The 24,828-nt window shown below is 36.4% G+C and overlaps 2 protein-coding genes across 3 annotated transcripts in view; one reads left to right on the top strand and one right to left on the bottom strand.

Annotated features, from left to right (window-relative positions):
* LOC107036705 (telomerase-binding protein EST1A) overlaps positions 1 to 20,211 on the bottom strand; it is a 156,603-nt gene extending 136,392 nt beyond the window's left edge. Inside the window, exons 1-7 of the mRNA XM_015254835.1 lie at positions 20,157 to 20,211; positions 15,163 to 15,574; positions 9,281 to 11,693; positions 8,052 to 8,162; positions 7,918 to 7,929; positions 7,491 to 7,715; positions 5,699 to 5,760 (exon numbers count right to left, since the gene is read on the bottom strand). Of these exons, the coding sequence (XP_015110321.1) occupies positions 5,699 to 5,760; positions 7,491 to 7,715; positions 7,918 to 7,929; positions 8,052 to 8,162; positions 9,281 to 11,693; positions 15,163 to 15,574; positions 20,157 to 20,205 (3,284 nt within the window). The 5' untranslated portion in view covers positions 20,206 to 20,211. The remainder of the gene's footprint in view (positions 1 to 5,698; positions 5,761 to 7,490; positions 7,716 to 7,917; positions 7,930 to 8,051; positions 8,163 to 9,280; positions 11,694 to 15,162; positions 15,575 to 20,156) is intronic.
* Positions 20,212 to 22,562: 2,351 nt separating this feature from the next.
* Positions 22,563 to 24,828, top strand: part of LOC107036604 — a 15,927-nt gene continuing 13,661 nt past the window's right edge. For both annotated transcript variants that reach the window (XM_015254664.1, XM_015254663.1), the window contains exon 1: positions 22,563 to 23,153. In XM_015254664.1, the coding sequence (XP_015110150.1) occupies positions 23,018 to 23,153 (136 nt within the window). In that variant the 5' untranslated portion in view covers positions 22,563 to 23,017. The remainder of the gene's footprint in view (positions 23,154 to 24,828) is intronic.

Raw genomic sequence — 24,828 nt, 5'->3', positions numbered from 1 at the left:
GAATGTACTTTCTGTGACGATGTATTTTAAAGGGAATTCAATGATTCAGTGGGTTCAACATTGCCCGGACATTGGAATTTTTTACCTTTCTAAATATTAAGGTGTTTCGTGTGAAAAGTCAAAATAATGAAAAAATTTGAAAAATTCGTGGGAGAAGATGTCTGGATATGATGTACCATTGAGAATTTTTGCTCATTTTTTTCAAATCTCAGTTTCAAGAAAAAAAATAATGAAATTTGGATGTTTTTGTACCCCCTCCAGGTGTAACCTCCGAGGTTACACCACTCTCAATTACGAAAATTTCCATGGCGACCCGAAAAAATTATGAACTAGTGAGGAAAAACTAGTGCGTGATAAATCAATTTTTTTATTTGTTTTTTACGGCCTCGGAGTCCCTTTTCGGGTCCCATTCGGCACTCTATCCAACCCTACGCATGCGGCTGTGGATTCTACACTGTACCGCATTCGCACTCCTATAGAACATAGAAGTAGCATGGGAAACCACAGAAAACCCATGCCGGTACAGGCGGTTCCTCTATTAGCAACCTCCCGCTCGCCAGAGCGTTTCGTTGAAAAATTTGGTTCCACGGGGAATCGAACTCACAACCTTTCGCACACTAGACTTGCGTCTAATCTACTCGGCCACCGACATCGGTTCAAATCTTTCTTGAGAACACATACGTTTCAGATGTTTTTTTCGGATTTCATAGGAAAGTTATTGAACAAATGATTCGGAAAATTATGAGTTTCGGGGCAATTGCGCGTTCACGCGCAGACGCGTGATTCGAACGTCAGTGAGCATCATGGGAAAGGTATTGGTTGGACCATGGAACTGGGAGAGAGAGAGAAAACAGTCGACAGGTTTACCAACTCGAGACGCATTTTAATATTATTTCAATAATTAAAAAAATACTAATAAATAATAATAATAAAAATAATAATAAAATCAATATTTAAAAAAATTGTTTGCCGGCAGAGCACCTGTCCGGCAAACAGAAGATGTGGGATCATATCCCACTTGTGTTCGAGCCCGTGTGCCTCCGAATTTTTTAATTTGTGCATTGATAATTATTCAATTATTTCCCTCATTTAGAGGTCCGGAAAGTCGATGGATAGCATACAGCATCCCGCTTTCCAAGTAATTTATGCCTTAAAAAACATCTAAGGTTGACCGAGTAGAATAGCCCAAGGGATAATATAAATATTCAAAAAACGTTCAAATGAACACATGAATAAGTACTTAAAAATTGGAAAATTTCGTGCTCAACCAAACTCCCCCAGTGATCTACACACAAAGCCCCTTAAAATAAAAGCTTGTACTTTGCATCATAAATGATTCAAGTGAAAAAAGGGCACTTTTTTACACCCTTCGCGCATGTGTGCAACTCTCACACTCGTTAACAACTGTTGCTTCCGAATGAAAGCTTTGTAATCGTTCAAATTCAAGGATGTTTAGCCAAAACCCACATTACTCATCATCATTTTGATATTGTCTCACATGCCAGATTCATATTTGAGCCACACGTTAGTAATAATCTTAATCCTTCCATCGGGGCATCCTAGTGAGAAATTAATTTCTGAAAATCACTTCTTGTAACATTACGTTTAGGGAAGAAACGTGACCGTGTAAACTTCGATCGAGATGTTGCATGGGTTAGACACTCAAGATATTGAAAAAAAAAACCACAAACCATTTACTTTAGACTATGGAGAATCTATCGCCGGCGAGAACAAGTAGGGGATCGGGCCATATAGGCGTGATATCTTCGATTGATTTTCGAATTGCTCTAAAAAAAATTTGACCGCCATTACGAGTCGAGCAACGCGACAACACCGCACAACAGCTGATCGAGGTGGGTAAAGTCGGTGACGATAATTCAGTGCTAGAAGCATATGGACACGTATAACACACAAATATTCATCTCACTGTTACAACCCCACTACTAGTCGAAGCGTGCGATGTTGCCCGATCAAAATTCAACTGTTACCACCGCAGTCACAAGTCCTCCATTATTTATGAACATTTTCTTTAATTATTGTTTTTGAGACCGGAAAAGTACGCCATAACACTTCTAATTTGATAAGAGAAATAATTTGTAACATGAATGATTTATTTAGTCAATTTTATTTTTATTTTCAACTGAGTTGTCCACTTGATATGTTAAACATTCTTAAGTATTGGATTGTTTGGATTATATCGAGCCAGTATGATCCAAAGACTCCAAAAATGCAATTGTTAGACTTCGTCCGTACGCGTGTGTATATGTAATAAAGTTTTTCTTCAATTGTTTGCTAATGAATGAATGAAAGTGAATCTTTTCTCATCGCCATTGATTAAAATTCAATTGATAGACTAGTTTTTTTAATTGCAAACTCCCGAGACCAAAATTAGTTATTCTGACAAAAAAAATTGAAAATTTCGGACTTGGCGAATACAATGCTTCTATACGGAAGCAAAAAAACTAAAAATCTGGGTTTCAAGAAAACGAATTTCTATGCAATTTTAACGGCTCTTGAGGACTAGAAACCGTTAAACACATATTATTCTTGGACTTTTCACTTCATGTCAGGTCATTGATACTTCGTTCCTAAGAAAATGAAGTACAAATTGAGGATGGAGAGTTGAAGAGAGAGAATGGCGAAGTTAACGGTTGCAACACGTGAAGAATAGGAGAGGAAAAACAATCAAGAGGGCTCGTAGCCAATAGTTAAACCCACACAAGGAATTTAATAGCCATTCTGTAGTTTTTTGGAGATGGCTTGTTGAAAATTATCTACAATCAGGAAACAATTTGATGGCTATTCGCAGAAGGTATTTTAGTAGCAAATTTTATTTCAACAATAGGATTATTTCCTGAAGTTTTTTTCTTTTTTTATTCCATTATTTGTGTCAAATTATGTCTGAATTTCACTCTCATCTCATCCATAACAGTGTGAAACAGCTTATTACTTTTTCTATTCTATTATACGACTCTAGTATTTGAGCAAATATTGCTTTTTTCTATTGTCTTGTTCATTCTATAATGAATACTTTGTAAATAGACTATAAATACCAGACTGATGGCCTTCGAACGATGACTAGTTAAAAACTTCTTGTGATGAATTCCATTGAAAATGAAGAAATAATATGTCTGGAGTACACTCTATTGCCTTGATATTACATATTTCTAATTTCGAAGTAAAAGTACTAAAATAGTTGTTCTGACACTAAAAATTGGAAATTTTGTAGTTGACGAATACAATGCTTCCATTTAGAAGCAAAAATATGACGAAATCTATATAAAAATCGTATAAAAATATATCTTAAATATAAAAATCTTTGTACACTGTTGGAAATTTTTTGAAATTTCTTAGAAAATATGATGGTAATTCTCATAAGAGTGATATTGAATCGCATTTAGAGGAAAAATGGTTATGAAATTTCCAAATTTAAGTAGAATTCAAAGAAATTCATGAGTTTTCAGTGAGAGTGAGACGGAATTTTCAGAACTCCATTGAATTTTCAATGGAACATGAATATTCAGAAACAAAATGACATGAATTTTCAATTTTTCCCTAAATTTTCCTGAATTTTCACAGAATAATTTAACTGAAAATTCAAGTATTTTATTGATTTTCAGATCATTCGAACAGAAACCAATGGAATGTTTGATTTTTTAATGACAATATTTCCTGAAATTTCAGTGGAAATTAAACACGATAAAAATTTCTAGGATTTGGCACGGAAAATTCAGACGAAAATTTTTAACAGTGTAATCGTTCAAATTTAAGTTTTCGATTTTTTGTGTTATATCGACCCAGTATGAACCACAGAGTTCGAAAATGCAATTTTTAGACTTCATCCGTATGTAACAACGTTTTTCTTCAATTGTTCACTAATGAATGGATGGAATTGAATCTTTTTCTTCTTCAAATGTCGCTATTGTTGAACCCTATCAATCGCCATTAATTAAAATTTAATTCATGAACTATTTTTTTTAATTTTCGATTTTTTTTTGAAAATCGGTTGTCCCACGATAACTAAAAAAAATGTTCTGAATTGATTGAATGATGGCTTAAAAAATTTGTTCGGATGTCCTTTTGATCGCGTGCAGGTATTGTTGACGCCTATCAGTCACAATTTATTAAATTTTAATTCATCGATTAGTATTTTTAATTTTAGATTTTTTTCGAAAATCCGTTGTCCACGATAACTAAAAAAAATGTTCTGAATTGATTGAATTGTGGCTTCAAAAATTGTTTGGACGTCCTTTTGACTAATCTCAAAGATGAAGGCGATAGCAATAACCGTTATTTTGATTTATTTGAAAATTTGCAAAAATTTTGTATTTTTTGAAAATCAGAATTCTGGGGATATCTTTGAATATCATGCTTCAAATGAATTCATCGCTTAAAATGTTTGTTTTAATGTCATTAAGTCGAAGTTAAAAGATGATTACGATAGCTATATTGGTTGATTTAATTTTTATGATGATTGTTGAAAATTTCGAATTTTTCATGAATTTCCCTGAAAGTGAGCTTTCTGATAGTTTCTTCAAATGTGATGTTTCAAATTCATTCAAGCATGTATAAATAAATTTTTTTTATTGAAATTTTATCGAAGGGCTGAGGGGAGAGATAGAACCGTAAAAAAGACAATCGGTTGTATAAAAGAAAGGGATAATAAAAATAATGATGATGATAACATTCAAATAAGTTGAAAATATGACAAAATTAGACAAAATTAGTTGAAAAGAAATCTTATTCAATTTAATGAAATTAAATAAACAATGAATTTTACGTGACCGAACGAAATGATGCAAAATAACCATTTAGAAGCATATTGCTAATGGATTACCAAAAATAACTATACTATATGCAATACAAGAGCAACTTCCCATTTGTTTAAAAATCATCTACTTGACGTTTCACCGAAAACACAACCGCAAATACTCTATTTACGATGTCATAAAATCCCCAAATAACCGCTGAAAAAGTTTGAATTGATTTTCCATAAAAGACAGCTTTTAAGTCTCCCAGAGTAATTATTCACTGGTGTTCGAAGTTTCAGGCGCCACTTGGGCGAACATTGGAAACTCTAAGATGCTCTGATATTAATGACCAGCTCAGACGATTAAATTACCCACACCCCACCCATAAACTACCTGCCCCACCGCCTGTCATTATTCAAAATCATTCCAAAACTGTTGTTGTTTTGCAAATCTTCCAGGAACATTTCATGCGAAATATACAATCTCACGCGTGAATGAAGTTATGGTCGTTCCCTCGTATGTCCAGAGCCATTACTACTGGCACGCGTACACATGTTCATTCATTGGACTCTACGATGACGTAGACGTCATCTAAACATCGTCTAACGACTAGAAAAAAAAATGGAAATTCCTACCATTCCTTCAAATTTACTGCTGACACTCAACACCTGTGAACCATAAAATTATTGTTGGCCATTTTTTTCGATGCTCCTTTCTTTCTCTCCTTGTTTTCCCTGTGGCGAGACTCTTCTCCCCTTTTGCCTTGGAAATTTCCCAGAATAACTATTAAACTCACAAGACTTTTCGCGTCTACTTTACCCTTAAAACCTATACCTATTTGCACCTGCCTACGCAATAATTATCACCGGAGATGAGTTAAGAGGGAAAAGAGAAAAAACAAACGAGTGTTTTGTTTTTTCTCTTTAAAAAAAAAAAGTAACACTCACCCGATTTTTGTGATCAGCTTGCCGTGGACGTGAAGGTAAGACGTAACGAAACGCTTATTAACCTGAAGAAAAAAAAATTAATACAAATGTATTACTGAGGATTCACATACTTCAAGAAATTGATTTGCTTTCATTTTTTTCTTCATCATTATTACTTATCATTGTGAACTTCTTTATAATTTCTAATAGGGGAGGGTGGGGTAACATGGACACTTTAGACTTTTTTAAATGATTCATAACTCAGAAACGAATTTAGCAATTGAGCTCTGTTTAGGCTCGCCACAAAGGGAAAGAATCGTTCTTTGTATTAAGGCCCGGGTGTACTATTTTTCGAATGTTATCTGGATTTTTTTTATCTTTCGTAAACCAAAATTGTCAATTGAGTGGTACATCATGTAGAAATTCCCAAAAATTATGATAGAATGATTAAAAAAATATAAAAAATTCGGAACTTTTTCAAAGAGCGTTTTTAATTGAGATTCAGAATGAGTTGAAAAAAGTGGAAATTACAAATATCTGATTCGCTGTGGCAAATTACCTATTAGCTGTCATTTTCCATGGTGGATAACAAAACACTAACTCCTCATGGGAAGTGACAGCTAGGTATCTCAATTTTCAAAACAGTGGTATGTAGTTATCTGCCATTTCTATGTGATGAACGTGTGATTAAAAAATTCTCCAAGATATTACAACTTTTTTCAAAGAGCCTTTTCCGTAATAAATGTCTTTGTGCAGTGTGGGAAAAGATTTACGAAATCAGTCTTCCCCCTGCATGATATTGGGTGACAGGCCGCCATTTGTCACCGTAAATCAGATACATTTTTCAATTTCTTGTTACACAACTTATTCTGAATATAAATTAAAAATGTCCTTTGAAAAAATTAAGAATTTCTTCTACTTTTTTTTATTATTCATTAATAATTTTTCAAAACTTCTGCATGATGCAGGACTCAATTGACGATTTCAGATGACGAAAGATGAAAAAAAACATCGAGATAACGTTCGAAAGATAGTACACCCGGGCCTTAAGTGGAAAATCTAAAACAATTAGTTGGAAAGAAATTAATTCAATTCAAGAAAATAAAATAGGCTATGAATATTATACAATGGAAAAAAATAAGCAAAATTACCATTCGGAAGCATATTGCTAATTTATTAACAAAATTAACTATACTATACGCAGTACAGGAGCAATTTTCTACTTGTTTTGTTAAAATTTATTTTAAAAATTCCATAATTTTGTACGCACGTACGGACGTGCACACAGACAAGCTCTAAAAACAGCATATCTCGACATCTTAGACATTTTAAGTCATTTCGAAGCAAAATTAGAGAATCGAAAAATCGACCGATTACAAAGCTTCCATTCAGAAGCAAAAATCATGAAATTCCAAATTTTTAAGCAATATAAAGACGAGAATTCCGCAACATCCTTGAATTTTCAATGACCACATGAATATTCAGTACTAAATTACAATTAATTGAAAGTTCAAGAACATATTCACTTGAATTATCCCGATTTCTACCAATTTTCATGAAACAATTGAATTGAAACTCACAGTGTCTGTTAATTTTTCCATAAAATTTTGAATTATCAATCATAAAATTGCTCGAAATTTCAATGGAACTATAATGCGATGAAAATTCTCCTGATGTGTACCGGAAATTCTAATAAAAAATTTCTAACAGTAAAGACTATTCACAAAGTTCACGAACAAAAGACGACCGTTTCGATTGTCTTTGTGCCTTTCCATTCGTCCCCCAACAGTTTCATAACAAATTAACAAATTACCTCAACACTGCTTAATTGCGCCAGTTCCTCTAGATCACTCTGAGCCAATTTCGCCTCCGCAGCACTAGCTGCTGATGTCGTCCTCCTCATTCGCCTACCACCAGGATGAATCCAAGTCTCACGTCTCAACCCACCACTCAAATTATTCGCACCCTCTTTCTCCTTCATACGAGCACGTTCCTTCCACTCACGCTCTTCCTTACGCTTACGTTCCGTAGACTCGTACTACATTAAAAAATCAAAATGATCAATTAACTAATTCATGCGAGCTCTTTTAACGTGTCTCCATGAGACGAATTAATCTCTAACCATCAACATGAAAATTAATGCGATTGCCTGCATTTCTCTACATCTTCGACTCATGAAATGAATGATTCTTTTGACAATCTAGCATTCACTCAATATTTTTTTTTACTGAATTACTTACATAATGCAGATACTGGCAGCGTTAGAAAATTCATAAATTTGTATTAATATTTCATAACACTTGATAAGAAAAATTGTTTTTCTTTCAGTTTTTCTTCGTAAATTAATAGATCTTTGAATTTTCTAAAATCTTACCTTTTTCCTATTTTCATCAAACAACGCGATGAGACTTTCACGCGCTGAATGGAGGGGATTTGATGCCATTAACGAACGCATGTAGTAGTAAACGGCATCTAATTTCCGTCTCTGAAAAAGAAATTAACGATACTTGCATTTCCAGACACAAAGAGTTCAATAGTGAAGGCAGAGTCTGCAAAGTATTTCCAATACGAATAGGGGAGAGCGGGGCAAAACCAAATAATCGACAAATGACTAATTGACGCAATTCAAGCAAAAAAAAAATTTTGTTAACAGAAATTGACCTGTTTACCCTATATCATAAATACACTGAGAGGGGAACAACAATGTTCTCAAACAAGTCTTACTTGTGCCAAGAAAATAGTTTTTTGAAAATTATCAAAAAATTATTTTTTGTGCCAAATATGCAGCGAGTACGCCGGAATGAAAAATTTTTGTCGCCACAATAATTAAGTAGTTCAAAAAAAATTGCATTCCCTGTACACGCAAGAAATGTCATTTCTAGCACTACTCCTTAGTTATTCGATACTCCCATACGTATTGTGCTCCCGGAAAATCTTTGTTTCATGCGGAACAAGGAATAGTAGTTTTTCGTTTCGGCTGTCTAATAATCACAGACAAGAAATGAACCGTTAAATGAAACAATAATAATGATATGATAGCAATTTTGTAACTTGGGGATAAAATATTTGTTGATAAATTTTCCTCTGTATGAGAAATTTTCATCCTGAAAAGGCACCGTCTGTTGTAAATTATCCGCCTCTTGAGCCAAATATTTCGTTGCTGTCGAAAGCAGAACAATTATTCATGTTTGAGACTATCAAATTTGAAACAAATTCTTTTTGGCAACTTTCAACTAGCGATTTTGTTGGCCCAAACAAGACTTCTTTGACAATGTGTTTGTTTTTCTCTGAGTGTACGGTGCCTAAAGCAAGCTATCTCCCACTGGAATTCGGAGACCTCTGGGTCCAAGGCTCAGCCCAGGGGCCGAATTTCGAAGAAACGGTAACATGATGAACGATATTTGTCGCGCTCTATCTAGTTGTAAAATAACTGTCAAGATTTTCTTACGTCATTTTTGTGACGCGAAATTCTGTCATTTTTTTCGGACCAAAAATGGTCAGTAATTGGCCTTCGGTCAGCAACGCGTAATTTAAGTGTAAAATGACGGAAATTGACCGGTCAACTTTGTCCGTTACATCCCTAATCATAAAGTTTCTACTCACCGCATAATGCGCCAGCAGCGCCAACTGATTGTACGGCCGCCCATTCTTCGGATTGATCTGCTGAGCCTTGAGATACCACCGCCTGGACTTCCCATAATTAGTAGTTTCATTAGCCTGCTCCTTATACCTCGCCAAATCCCCCAAGAACAGAAATATCTTCTGCGCACTGATCAACGCTAGCCCCACAAAGCCCAGCCCCTTCGGTGGTTCCGAGGACGTCAGGAAAGCGTCCAACTTGAACTTATAAGTCGTCTCCAAAACCACCAACAAATTTTCAAAATAAACTGTTCCATCATCAATAATCTTCAGCATAATTCTCTTGCACAGCTCCCTCCCCGCAGGCCCCTCCTTCGGCGCAATCTTCCTCAACATCTCAATGATATTGTAAAACAAAATTTTCCAGAAGTGCTGCTCTACATTCTCAGTCTGGCAGAACTTCATATCAGTTTCCAAAAGAGTCTGTAGACTCTGCTGCAGCGAGTGCCTGAGGAACGCAACCCTGTCCCAATTCGTGGTCAACCCCCCAGAGCTCAAAAGCCGATGGAGCTCTCGGTCCATCGTCTCAATTCCCATCAGTAAACACGGATTTTTCGCCGACCTAAGACTCTCCGAGCACGGATCATACCAAGAAGGAACGGAATTCGTCAGCTGATCCGCTATGTACGTCGGCGGAGCGCCATCTACCTGAAGACTCTGTTGAAAGTGCGAGGGCACGTAAGACCCTGAGCCCTGTTGATTCCCAGGGAATTGGCCCGAGGGATCGCCCAGCGAAGCCCGAGACCCCGGAGACGGAACGATTTCAATCGGCTTGTTCGGATTATTAGGATCGAACAAAGTTTTCTTGTTCGCCGAGCCCTGCCCCCTGTTGTCGACCCTATTGGATGCAGCCGATGGCGTCGCCATCTGCTCCGGCAGTACCAAAACCCCCGGCGTCTGTCCCTCGACTCTCCCCGGGGGATTCCCCGTTCCCGCATTGAGATTAGTGTTCAGTGGCGGCCGCTTGCCGTCATCCGATTCGCAGACAGATATCCTCTTCCCCGTTCGCCAATTTTCCTCGATGTTCTCGTTCCTTATTCTCGTGAATCCCCGGTCTTTACTGTTCTCGCGACTGCGATTCATAATATTTCGATTGCCACCTCTTCTCTCGTACCTTCGCGCCCCATTGTTCTGGTTGTTATTGCAGTTATCGTTTTCGCGATTCTGCTGGTTCTTGGTTCTCTCGTGACTGCTCTCCCGTGCCTTGTCCCTGCTGTTGCTCCCGTCCCCTCGACTCCTCCTCCGCTCGCGTCTTTTCTTCTTCTGCGAACGATTTCTGACGACCGGAGCGTTGGAGCTGTGTCCCGAGACACTCGCGTTTTCGCGGAAGCTCGATATCGAGGAACTACGGCTCAAGCGCTCGTTCTCGAGTCTCTCCGAGAGCTCCACTTCCTCGGACCAATCGAAAGTCCCCAAAGGCATGTCCGGAAGGGAACTCAACACTTCACCTTTGCTGGCTGACGAGGTCTGGGCCTCTTGTCCCAAATTTTGACGCTCTGAATTGTCGTTGGGCTTCGGCGAGGGCCCTCTTCGCGGATAATTATCACTGCTGTAGGAGGAGGGCCCCACGTCCATTCGCGAGAGGGATTCCATGCTCGTGTACATCGTGCTGTTGCTGCCGCGTCGCTCGTAGGATCGCGTCATTAGTTCTTGGCTAGGTGTGTGGGATCGCGAACTTGGCGCTGAGTACTGGTCTGGGGTGCCCGGTCGGGGGTTCGGGGGCTCGAGGTCTTCCTGATGCAGGCGTCCGCGACCTCGCGATCGTACTGGAACGGTGTTCGACCATTGTTGGGGGGGCGGAGGAGCGGTTGGAGCGCTAGGGGGGTAGTAGGGCTGATGATGCATTTGAGGGTAGAAGATGGTGGATTTCGAAGGGTCCCATGTGTCCTCGGGGTTGGGGGGCGGAAGGTCAATCCCGTTCTCGGCGAGATGTTTGCGCTGGAGCCGAGGCGGAAGGGATTCGAGTTTTGAGAAGACTTTTGATAGGTGTTTGCGACCTAGCGGCGGTTTACGCGGGAACTTGTCGTAGGAAGGCTCAACGCTTCTTGTGTCCCGGATTCTAGGTGGCTCATGGTGATTCTGGTGGTTTTGGGAGAGTTGGGGGGAGGTCGGCGGCTCGGAGCCCTGGCGGACGTTTCGGTGGTGGTTTTGATGGTTCTGGGGGTTTTGATAGGAGCGGGGGGATTCGGGACGCCAGGAGTCGTCGGTTTCGCTGGGTTTGCGGTTACGGCGGGATGAAAAACGCTTTTGGGAGTGATCGGAGGGGCGAGGGGGGTCGGGGGGCCGATTGGGGCGGGCGGGGCGGGGGGAACGAGAGGACTGGGTGTCCCAGTCGTCGCGGTCACGGGGACGATCCCAGTTTTGCTGGACTGGGGATCTGAAATTGAAAAATTACATTCATGGTTTTTGGGGATGTAGTGAAAGACATGATTACGGGTCCTTTGGCGCCGCGATTTATGGTGTTTCGTGTGTAGATCACCGCGGGGTGAAACGGAAGGCGAGTCTTATTGTTCTCGAGACCTGATTCAATCGCTGAGCACGAAATTTTCGCATTTTCAAGTAACTATTTAAGTGGGCATTTGAACATTTTTTGAATATTGATTTTATTTATCAGACTGATTGTTTTTTTTCTCATCACCTACGGGTGTCAAATAATTTTTATTGGATGTTTTTCTGATTATTGAAATAACATTGAAGTGCGTCTCGAGTTGGTAAACCTGTCGAGTGTTTTCTGTCTCTTAGTTCCATGGTCCAACCCATACCTTTCCCATGATGCTCACTGACATTCGAATCACGCGCCTACGCGTGAAGGTGTAATTGCCCCGAAACTCATAATTTTTCGAATCATTTGTGCAAATAACTTTCTTATGACATCTGAAAAAAATCTGAAACTTATACGTGTTATCAAAAAAGATTTGATTTATCACCCACTAGTTTTTCCTCAATAGTTCAGTATTTTTTTGGGTGCCATGGAAATTTCCCTAATTGAGAGTGGGGTAACCTCGAAGGTTATAGCTAGAGGGTTACAAAAACATCCAAATTTCATTATTTTTTTTCTTGAGACTGAGATCTAAAAAAATAATGCAAAAATTCTAAATGATGCAGCATACTCTCCCATGAATTTGCCAATTTTTTTTTCATTACTTTGACTTTTTACACGAAAAACCTTGACCATTGAATTCCAATGAAATTGAAAATATTCGTTTTTAGAAAAAATAAAGATTGAAATACTCATATCCTAAAAACTGATTGAGAGGAAATTTTTTTTTCTTCATTTTTCCCGTATTCTTGAGGAAAAACGGCGCGGAAAATATATGTCAAATAGCGGCGCCAAAAGAATCGTATCTTTGCATTGTGAAAGTTAAAATAGCCGAGAACCGTAAAATGGCATGAAGGAGAAATTTTGATACAAGTACGACTTGTTTGAAAACTGTCGTTTTCCTCTCAATGTATCAAAATTGTGATACAACAGTGATGTAAATGAACTTGGTTAGTTGCAAGGTTTTATAGAATTTTGAAAATTTCGAGTGAGTGATTAGGCGGTGAAAATATCAGCTAAAATGGAATTAGAAATCCAAAAGTCAAAAATTGATGAGGAAAAAAGCAAAAAGTAGAATTACAGTGGAAGATTAAATCCTTAGATACAGCAGTTTCCAATTGAGATATGAGAAAAGGTATTAGAAAGTCAGAAGAAAAACGAAAAAAATATCTTTACAATGTAGAAATCTAGAAAATGTAGTTTTCTCATATTGGAATCTTCTACTCATTATTGGAAAGAAATGGTGAAGAAAAATTCATTAAAATTGACATGCAGATTATAACTATTTGCCATAAATATTCTGTCGATATCTCAATTGTAGCCTTTGTAAAAATTAAAAATAAATGAAAATTAGTAGAATATGTAAGAAATTAAATTGCAACCAATATTTCTCCAATAAAATGTAAAGCATTTTACTAATCATAACTTCAAGGTTAGTGCGATAATTGGAAGAAGATCAACATAAATTCATTATAGACAGAATATTTACATGGCTTTGAGAACGATAATCATGATACCTTAAATTAAATTAAGAGTGAGTCTAATGCTGTAAAAAACGGGATGACTCGTCTCATTTCTACGAATTTCTAGTTAAAAGGAAACAATATTTCAGATAGTACAAAGTGACAACTAGAAGGCCTTTTCTACTGAAAGTCAATCAATAATTGAACTATCTTTAACATGCTCTTTGCTATTAAGAAAAACGAAACACTGAACTTCTTTCAGAAAATCTAAAAAAAATTTCCCTATCAACTCATCAACTAACTTTGCATTTCTCATATATTGGAATTTCAAGGATATCCAAGTATTTTTAGCATTTCGTTTTCATTGAAATGTCTTTCTACCTTTGCAGATGAACATTTCTGATGTTCAACTTCTGCGCTGAGAAAAAAGTCATTATTTGCAGGCTTATGTCACTCAGTTTCAGGAGTCGATCACGGAAATTTGGTGAAAAATTCCTAAAAAGTATTGATTGGTTCGTGAAAATCCATTGAATTACTCTGAAAATTAGTGATGATGCCCTTGAAAATTGATAACAAAATCGCTAAACTTCAGAATTTAGCACCGACTGAATTTCACAAATGCGAATACTTAATAATTGGGGATAAATTTCTGAAAATCAGTATCAGTATCCCACCTTCTAGGGACATTTATGAAATTTATCCATTTTATGCAATTTATGAAATTACATATGAACATGAGTAACATGTGCCTGAAAATCACAACTTTTTTTTCCTCTAGGTTTTTGAGCCTCATTTAACCCCAGGTTTCCCTAAATTTTGCGATGATTTTATTCTTCAAAAATTGAAGTTTCCGAGAGCTTCAACGATTTCAAATATATTTTTCTTGAAAAGAAAGAAAAAAGCAGAATTGAAAAGAGATATCCGATTAACGGAGTAATCAGTAATTTCAATGATTAAATTGATTGGTGATTACTAAAGTAGTGAAAATTATTCCTGGACTAGATTATTAATGTAAAATGTAAAAATATCATCATAATAGAATATGATAAATTTGTCTATTCCTTTTCAAATGGATGAAAAACGCATATTGTGGAAATCGTAATAAATTTCTCTATATTAATAATTTCCCTGCAAAATGAAAATAAATAATGCTGACTCACGTATGAAAAAATTTAACAGAAAAACTTATCAAATTCGCTACAAAATTCTATTAGAATTCTCTAGAAATTCTATTGAGCTATTTTAAAATTCTAGGGAATTCTCGGTAAAATTCCATTTGTTTTGTTTGCTGATTCTACGAGATATTTGATAGGAAAAAGTCATTAGATTGCGATTTTTCTACATGAATATTATCTTGAAATTTTTTCTGTAAGAATAAATGAACATGAATTTTCCAACTTTTTTTCACTCGGATGCCGCAATGCAAAAAAAAACAAAATATAGCAAAAAAACTTGGAAAACCTGTGCCCAATAGTTTTAATAGAAAAAATCTCAAGAGAAAGATTCAAACAGAAAAACCGAAATGTATTGATTTTTCCTATCAAGTATCTAATAGAATCGGCGCAAAAAAAATAGAATTTTAACGAGAATTCCCTAGAATTTTCTAGCGAATTCGCTAAGGTTTTCTATTGAATTTTTTCATACGTGATATTCACGATTGTTTTCACATTTTTCTCACTCAATTTAATTGACAAATTTAATGAATTGAAAATGATTGAATCTATAGTGTTGTCTGTACCAAACTGTAAAAGATACTTGGATGCCCTTGAGCAGTGAGATGATAAATAAATATTTATGAATGAAAAAATACGATGAGGGACTTGGATAAAACAGCTTTAGTTCACCTATTAGCTACATCCCGCTCAGCCAATGCCTCTTGCACTTTCTTGGGTACGTACAACTGCTGTTCTGGTTTCTTGTTCCTCCTCCTTGGATCCCCATAGTGATTCCCTTTGCCCTGGTCGCTATTCTGCCTGTAGTTTATGTGGACATCGTTCAGCTTGTCAGCAAGATTATCTTGGGACTTTTGGCTGCTATTTGTGTTGTTGTATTGTGCGACTTTCAGTCGATCCTGGACGGAGGTGGGCTTTGGCCTCTCGTGGTGGTACATCGGCATATCGTTCGGGTAATAGTCGCACTGATATCCTGTTTTTTTCAAGGGACCACTGCCCGGTGTGTACAGGAGCTGGGGCCCTCTGGGTCCACCCCCTCGACCGCCCATTGATCGATCTTTGTCGGTTTTCGAGTCTGAATTATCTGCAAATTAGAAAACACTCTATACATTATACAGCGTTCAGTTCATTCAGAATATCTTTACTATAGCATTTCAATTGATTCAATTCAGTAGCGAAGTGGTAAAACGGTTTAAGGGGAGACTACTATGAGTTTTAAAAGTCATGGGTTATTGGAGTGAGATTTTTCATACGTTGAAGGTCGATTATATATTAAAAATTTTTATTGTTTGTTCGCCCGAAAACGCTTAAAATGTTAAAAACAGTCCAGGACCTCCAATTTTTAAGCTACAAATGATTTTTTTTTTCAAAATTTTCGGAAAAATGTGTGGAACAACAATTACGAGCCAGTTTTTTTTAATTCGACTCCTACACAGCTGATTTCAGTTTTTTTCATATAAAAAAATTCCCTATTTGTGTAAAAAAATACAAAAAAAGCAAATTTAGCAATGTAAGAGGCGAATTAAAAAAAAACTAGCTCGTAATTGTTATTCCACATATTTTTCCGAAAATTTTCAAAAAAAAAAATCCTTTGTAGCTCAAAAATTGGAGGCTTTGGACTGTTTTTGGGATTTTAAGCATTTTCGGGCAAACGAACAATAAAAAAAATTTTTTGCACTAATTACTCGTTTTCCTATCTATATAATCGATCTTCAACGTATGAAAATTCTCACTCCAATAACCCACGACTTTTAAAAGTCATAGTAGTCTCCTCTTAAGTCGATTTTGTCTATTGGCCAGTTTTTAGTGAATATCTCGGAATCTAAGGGAGATAGCTAAATTTTTGGCTAGACCTTTTTTGTAGCACTCAATTTGCTCTAGAAAAAAGGTTATTACGAAAATTTCAACATCTCTTTTAGATTCGGAGATATTCTTCAAAAACTCAACTAAGAAATAAGCCGACTTAAACCGTTTTACTTCACTACTGAATTGTATCTTATAATATGACAATTAGTAAATCTGTTTAATTTTTCGAATCCTCAATATGAATTTTGAGTTAAACTGTGCTAAATGGAGCAACAACAAAATTTAACTGAGAAATATTTTTTTAAATGGAAGGAAATACATGACATGATTCATATTAATAAAGTCTCATCAACCGGAATTTATTTTTCCATTTCAAGAAATTAAGAAATTATTACAAGCAACGATGGGACTTTAAAATTTAAATCTTGGTTTTGAGTACTTTTAGAATCAAGTTCAATGTTTCCAATACCAAGTCAGTAGTGGTAATGATTTAATTGTACACTGAGAAAAAAATTATTTTTGCGAAATATCCATTTACTTGAGAGAAATATTCATTTTTTCAATACCGTATTTCTCCACTCCAGTCATTTCCAAACAATCCTCATTAGATTTAAGAATTAATTAATTAATTATTCTAATTATATTGCTGTAGAAGATGATCATGTTAGCTATGACCTTGAACGAACTCATTCAATAATTATCAACATTAAAAAATTAATCGAAATTCTTCCCTCTAGACAATACGAAATTTAGGAAAAATGAATAATTATTAGAATAATTATTGAAGTACATTCAATATCATGTGCAACATAGTCATCTTCTAGAGCAACATAATTATTACAATTGAAACCTAATCAGGCTCGCCTGGAAATGACTCGATTGAGGTAATGCTATTTTTTTTAAATCAATGCTTCTCTGAAATGAATGAATATTTGGCAAAAATATTTTTTTTTCTCAGGGTACGCAATTGCCTATTTTTGACCGCATCGTCATCATTTCATTTGTTGCATCATGAGACAAGCAGTATCAAATTACTAAGAAAAAATAGACCAATAGAAAGAAGTAATTAAATTAATGTGATATCACGAATTCACGTGAAATTGAGCTCATCTAGTCAACAAACAAAATCGAAAATTGTTTCAACGAAGAATTCTCACTCTGACAAAACGAAATCTGAAATATTATCTTAAAATATTCATTGTTCACGGAAGAAATTCAATCAATAATAAGAATTGAATTGAATGAAATTCTGCGTAATCAGTGTTATATTTTTCATCCGTAATTTCCAGGAAATTATGACCGCGTATTTTCTTTCTGGCACTCACAAGTACTTCAATGTGGAGGTAAGCATTTCTAAATATTTTTACAGCTGCCGATTTGTTAATGACATATTCTAAATCATTTTGTTAATCAATATTGACACCTGTGATTTTCCACGTTTTTTTTCTTCATTACATTGTAATCATAATTGATTTTTCCGCTCCGAAACGTAGTTCGACTCACTCGGAATGAGAAATAAATAGGTTAATTAGAACACTTTAGCAATCGCATTGTGTTTCGAACTCCAAAACGAATTTTTAGCTCCACGTCATTGTTTACATTTCCATTATCGAACAGAATTCGTCAAAATTCCACGAAAACCTCGAGGAATTATTTCGAGAATTTTCCACATCCAAATGTCAGCCAATAGAATTGCACTATTCGACTGTTATTTCATATAGTCAACACGGTATTCAGCTGATAATTTTTGATAATTCAACTGGTGATTTTTCATGTTTCCTGTATTTGTGGAAACCAAAAGATTCCGTGGTCGAGTGCAATTCTTTTCGCCGACATTTGAATCGGAAAATTCCCTCCGGAATACTACTCGAGCTTCAAAATTAATCGAGTAATTGCCTCAAGGTTCCCTGCACACAAACGAAGTCGTCAAGTTTTTTAGGAAAAATCACTCGTGCTTCGCAATCGTGATTTTTTAAACTGAAAACGTTGACTCCTTCGTTTGTTTGCAACGAACCTATCGGGAATTGCTTGATAATTTTGAAGCTCTCGTGGTATTACTTGCGACAATTGAGGAAAATAGAAAGAGCGTTGGATTTTTGCAAATCAACGACAAAGACTCGACATTGAGATTGTTTTTTAAGATGGCACAAAAACCGATTCCTACGGATATTATCACTAATTTCTAGTGTCATCGTTTCTCATTCTCAGACAATTTCACTCAATTTTCTTCACTTCACTGTGATCAGAATTAATTTCTCCGCTTCGAACTGTTGTTAAAATGTTATTCCTAATTCAAAATCCGGATCCAATATTTCGATTTTTTTACTTGTGTGTTTCACTCCAAAATGAATTTTTCGCTCTATGTCATTGTTTACATTTCGATTATCGAACAGAATTCGTAAAAAAATCCACAAAAACCTCGAAGAATTATTTCGACAATTAGGGAAAATCAAAAGAGCGTTGAATTTTTACAAATCAACGACAAAAACTCGACACTGAAATTTCTCGTTAAGATTGCACAAAAACCGATTCCTACGGATATTATCACTCATTTTTAGTGACATCGTTACTCATTTTCAGGAGCACTTCACAAATTTTTCTTCATTTCACTGTGATCAGAATTAATTATTCCGCTCCAAAATGTTGTTGAAATTTCATTCCTAATTCAAAATCCTGATCCAATGTTTCGATTTTTTTACTTGTGTGTTTCACTCCAAAATGAATTTTTCGCTCCATGTCATTGTTTACATTTCGATTATCGGATAGAATTCGTCAAAAATCCACGAAAACCTCGAGGAATTATTTCGACAATTAGGGAAAATAAAACGAGCGTTGAATTTTTACAAATCAACGACAAAGACTCGACATTGAGATTGTTTTTTAAGATGGCACAAAAACCGATTCCTACGGATATTATCACTAATTTCTAGTGTCATCGTTTCTCATTCCCAGGACAATTTCACAGATTGTTCTTCACTTCACTGTGATCAGAATCAATTATTCCGCTCCGAAATGTTGTTGAAATTTCATTCCTAATTCAAAATCCGGATCCAATGTTTCGATTTTTTTACTTGTGTGTTTCACTCCTAAATGAATTTTTCGCTCCATGTCATTGTTTACATTTCGATTATCGGATAGAATTCGTCAAAAATCCACGAAAACCTCGAAGAATTATTTCGACAATTGAGGAAATAGAAAGAGCGTTGAATTTTTACAAATCAACGACAAAGACTCGACATTGAAATTTCTCGTTAAGATTGCACAAAAACCGATTTCTGCGGATATTATCACTAATGTCTAGTGACATCGTTACTCATTTTCAGGAGCACTTCACAAATTTTTCTTCATTTCACTGTGATGAATTAATTACTCCGCTCCGAAAAGTTGATCAATTTTTTTTCCTGATTCCAATCATTCGGACTGAGATAAATATGTTAATCAGAACACTTTAGCAACGGCAATTTATCCACAAACACTTTCGCTTGTTGATGCAATGATTCAATTTTTTTTGTGTTTTGAACTCCAAAACGATTTTTTCACTCCATGTCATTGTTTACATTTCGGTTATCGAACTGAATTCGTCAACAATTTTCCAAAATCTCGAAGAATTATTTCGAAAATTAGGAAAAATAAAGAGAGCGTTGAATTTTTGCAAATCAACGACAAAGACTCGACATTGAGATTGCTTTTTAAGGTTAAACAGAAACATTGTAGGTTATACGGTGGAATCACACATTTTTTGGCACTAAAATTTACGCATCAGCCTTCGAAAATTCAACCTCATTAATCAACAAATGAAGTAATGTATGAAATCAGATTGGAAACGTTCGCACAATCAACACTTTGAATAAAATTGAAACCTTGTGAAATTCCTCCCCACTTTCTGCGTCCTTTGTCGTGGTTCGCCATGTTGAAAAATAAATCAAATCCGTATCGTGCAGTGTTGTGGTCGTCGCCCTTACCGACAGTGTTAGGCTGAATTCTCATTGAGTCGACGAGAGATTCAATGGAGAACAAAAAAATACAGAAACCCAACCGCCAAAATTCGAATATAGGGTAGATTGGGGCAATATGAACACCAGATTTAAATAATGGCTTGAATTTGATCAAATCTACTGTTCCGAGTTCATTTAACGATTATAAAAACAAACACATTGTCATAAGACTGCGTCGTAGGAGTTGCAAAGTAAAGCAAAAACGGGGTAAAGTGGACACCTTGATTTCTTCCTCCATTTCTTATGTTTCAACAATATTATTCAATTTCAGAAACACTATAGCCATGACTGCGATTTTCAAATTGAAAAAAAAAACTAATTTTTTATTTTTGTCGTGGGGGGTGGTAAACCAAATTTTTCTTTGCTCATTTATTCTCCCCTCCCCCCATTGTTTCGTTTGTGAGTAGAAAAGTAGACAAGTAGACATCTTACAAATTTCGCCAATGGACAAAAGATCAGTTATCTAGTACGTGCAATTGTTCGTTGAAAAAATAAATAATTTCAAAATTATTTCCATAGGGGAGGGTGGGATAAAATGGACACTTTTGACTTTTTTTGAAATGTTCAGGACGTGTTGAATTGTTCATGAAATGGAATAATTTTATTTTTCAATAGAAAGAACAATGATTCCTCTTTGTGATGAGCTTGGACTGAGCTCAATTGATAAATCTGTTTCTGAGCTACGAATATTAAAAAAAAGTCAAAAGTGTCCATTTTACCCTATCCCCCCCTAGTAAAACAGGAAATCCAAAGCTACTCTATATTTCAAACTTCAATGTAAAATTTAATAGAGTTGAAGTTTATTTATTAATATCTCTTCCAACCACGGTTGGGCATCGGTCGATAACCGCAGTTTTTTTTACATGAGATTGTAAAAAACCCGTAATTTACGTAATAACCATAAAAAATGTAAAAAAACTGCCGAAGTTACCTTTTATCGTAAACCGTGAGGCTTCGCGAAGATTATACCTCGCGAGGATGATAAAAGTCACAAGGTTCATACCTTGCCAGTATCATACGTCTCGAGGGTCACACCTCGGAAGGGTTATACCGTGCAAGGGATGAATTTTTGCAAGGGTCAAGATAATTATTTATTGATCTCTATTGACTTCATCGTGTCATCAACTTTTGTCTTGACACTAACTTGTTTCATTCGGCATTCTTGAATGATAAAACTAATTCAATTGTCTTTGGTAGCCTTTTTGAACTCTTCAAAACAAAATAGTTTATTTCAGGTCCAACTGGGCTTTTCCGAAGCTCCAAATAATAAAGTGGAGAATCTAATAAAACTCAATAAATAATGCGATTGCCTTTCTCACGAGGGAAATGACTTGTAACTTTGGTTTTTTGCAACGTCTGATCCTCAACGTTTGATGCTCTTGCGTAAAGCTGAGCTTTACACACTCGCAATTCACTTTACGCACTCGTGCAGAAAAACCACCACATTATCCCCACACCACCACATTATCGCCACACTATCCCCACTACCGTTCCGAACAGTAAACTCAACAGGTACCACAAAAAATAGAATTCCTTACACGTGCGTGTGAAAAAGTGGAACTTTACGCACTAGTATGTCCCGGTCTGGACTATCCATTTTTTCAGTAAAAATTTTCTGGTTATTCATATTGAGAATAATCCCAGTTCCCCTTCTGCCTCATCCAAATCCTACCCAATCATTTCCTATAACGTCACAAAGATGTGGAACGCTATATAAATTCCCTTTTTTAATATAAAAACCGTACGTGGGCATGAAAAAATGTAACTTTACGCACTAATAACACAATAGAATATACTATTCATTACAATACATTCAAAGTGAATATACGTGTATACGTGTATATATAAGTGTATTTGAACATACTATTTCATTACAATACATTCAAAGTGAGATTTTGCGCACGCGCAGCGTGCGTAAAATTTCACTTTACGCACGTGTGATGAAACAGTAAAAGAGGATAGCCCCATGCTCTCGATCCATACAATTAGGGGAATCCCACGCAGTGGAACAGAATCATGAGGTCATGAAGAGAAAAATGCTCGAGAGACATCTGTGAAACCCCTGTATATTTCTCATACCACTCGCACATCCTTACCCCCGCCAAATTACCCGTCCACAAAAATCCCTTCATTGCCGACGCTGTGATCCATCTGGCGTGGAAAATTCGTAATGACGATGAATTCAAAAATTCATGGGAACGTCTCCACGAGTTCCTGGGAGTCTGGATGCAGTTGCAGCGCGCAGGAGCAGTCGATGCTAGTGATCTTGCATCCACTTTGCGTCCTGTTCACGAACTTCGCTCGGGAATTATCACAACAACTGCACGATAAATAATTGAAAAACTGTGCAAACAAACGTTCGTCTGTTCAATCAAGAAATCGGTGATTTCTGTCCTGAAGATTTCCGCGATGTTGATCAATTTGAGGGCATTTTTGTGGGGAATTTGGGGGTAATTCGGGGATTTAAATTAATGGGCACTTCAGCAGTTGGGGGAGAGTGTCAGTGGATTGTTAACAATGGTTCATTCGGTGGGAGCAATATGATAAGAAGTAACGGATTCTTCGGGGTTATTTATGAGCGTTTGATATGGGTCTGGAGAACTTCCAGACTCCAGGCCTACTAATTCATCGGGAGCGAAAGGAGATTGAAGTGAAGGTTGGTTCAAAGGGGTTTGAGGATTTTAACGTGTTGGGAGTGATTTTCAACGGGGGTTTGGAGATACCTGATGCATTTTTGGATTAATAAACCTGCCGGGAGATCCCATGTGATTGGGGGGTGCAGGAGGGGGACGTATCACGCCGCTGCTGCAGCGGTCACTGCATCCTCGTTACCGGCTTCTATACCGTTATTGAAGACTCGAGGTAATTGCGATTATTATTATCATTATTATTATTTTGCATTGAACAAAGCGGCGAAATGAATGAATTTGTCGTCGTTCTTGAAATTCGCTGTGATGAATCCGGGAAATTTTGCGTAATTTTGAAATACCCTTTTCAGACGTTGAAATGAGATAACATTTATTGCAGATTTACAAGCAGGGGAGGGTGGAGTAATATGGACACCTGGGGTAAAATAAACACTCAAAGAATTTACAAAAAAATTTTTTTTTTCAAAATTTAAATTTATTAAGATTGATCCATTGGGCAACCTGGACACCTGATAAATCCATATAGGATGGACTAAAATAAAGACCCGAAAAAGTTGATCCTATTCAAAAGTAAAAACAATTTTCAACAGGCATTTTTCAACAGAATCGTATGGGTATTTTTTATAGGGAGAAATTCGAGTTAGAAGAGATATTAACAAATAAATTTTAACTCTATTAAATTTTACAGTGAAGTTTGAAATATAGAGTAGCTTTGAATTTCCTGTTTTACTATTGAAATAACTTTGAAATTATTTATTTTTTCAATGAACAATTGCACGCAGTATACAACTGACCTTTTGTCCATTTGCGAAATTTGTAAGGTGTCTACTCGTCTATTTTTCTACTCACAAACGAAACAATGGGGGGAGGGGAGGATAAATGAGCAAAGAAAAATTTGGTTTACCACCCCCGGAGACGAAAATAAAAAATTTGTTTTTTTTTTAATTTGAAAATCGCGGTCATGACTAGTGTTTCTGAAATTGAATAATATTGTTGAAACATAAGAAGTTGAGGAAGAAATCAAGATGTCCACTTTACACCATTTTTGCTTTACTTTGCAACTCCTACGACGCAGTCTTATAACAATGTGTTTGTTTTTATAATCATTAAATGAACTCGAAACAGTAGATTTGATCAAATTCAACTCATTATTTAAATCTGGTGTCCATATTGCCCCACCTTCCCCTAGTGTATTTCCGCACGAGTGCGGAAAAGTGTTGTTGGACCCATAAGGGGAAGGTAGCAGTCGCCTTCGGCGTCAAAAAAAACTTTCCCACGATTGTCGAACCCTATTTTTCATCACAATGTGTAAAAACGGAGCGGCCGTAAAACACATCACGGTGCGTGCGTAAAATTTCACTTGACGCACAACTCAGCAAACAGTATGTCGACAAATTGCCGATGTCCTGTTAAATTTTAGATGACACTGGCAAAAATTGTTTTCTGGGAAGTGATGAAATATACTATTCTGTAATACTTGCCTGAAAAGATCACTTTTCGGGACAGTTTATTGTGCGTAAAGCCCTTGTTTTTCGCACGGCGTGCGTAAAGCTTCCGTTTATGCACTCGAAATCCACTTTTACGCACTCTGTTTGCGAAAACAACCACTTTATTCCGACACAGAGAAAATCATTTGGTGAATTTGATCAACTAATTGGTAATTTATTGGCCGTGACTATTCGCACCATTGCGTGAATCCCTCCCGTACACTCCATACACTCCACGCATGCGTGAAGTTTGTGTGTTTCACGCAGCCGAATTTTCATACTGCTGTGTATTTCACGCAGTTGTATTTTCATACTACTCTGTGTTTCACGCAGTTGTATTTTTATACACCTGTGTGTTTCACGCCGTTGCATTTTGATACGCCTGTGTGTTTCACGCAGTTG

This window comes from Diachasma alloeum, unplaced genomic scaffold, assembly GCF_001412515.2.
Source record: "Diachasma alloeum isolate Michigan unplaced genomic scaffold, Dall2.0 Dall_scaffold_00210, whole genome shotgun sequence".
Lineage (NCBI taxonomy): Eukaryota > Metazoa > Arthropoda > Insecta > Hymenoptera > Braconidae > Diachasma > Diachasma alloeum.
Note: the sequence above shows the minus strand (reverse complement) of the source record. Positions and strands in the feature narration are given on the sequence as shown.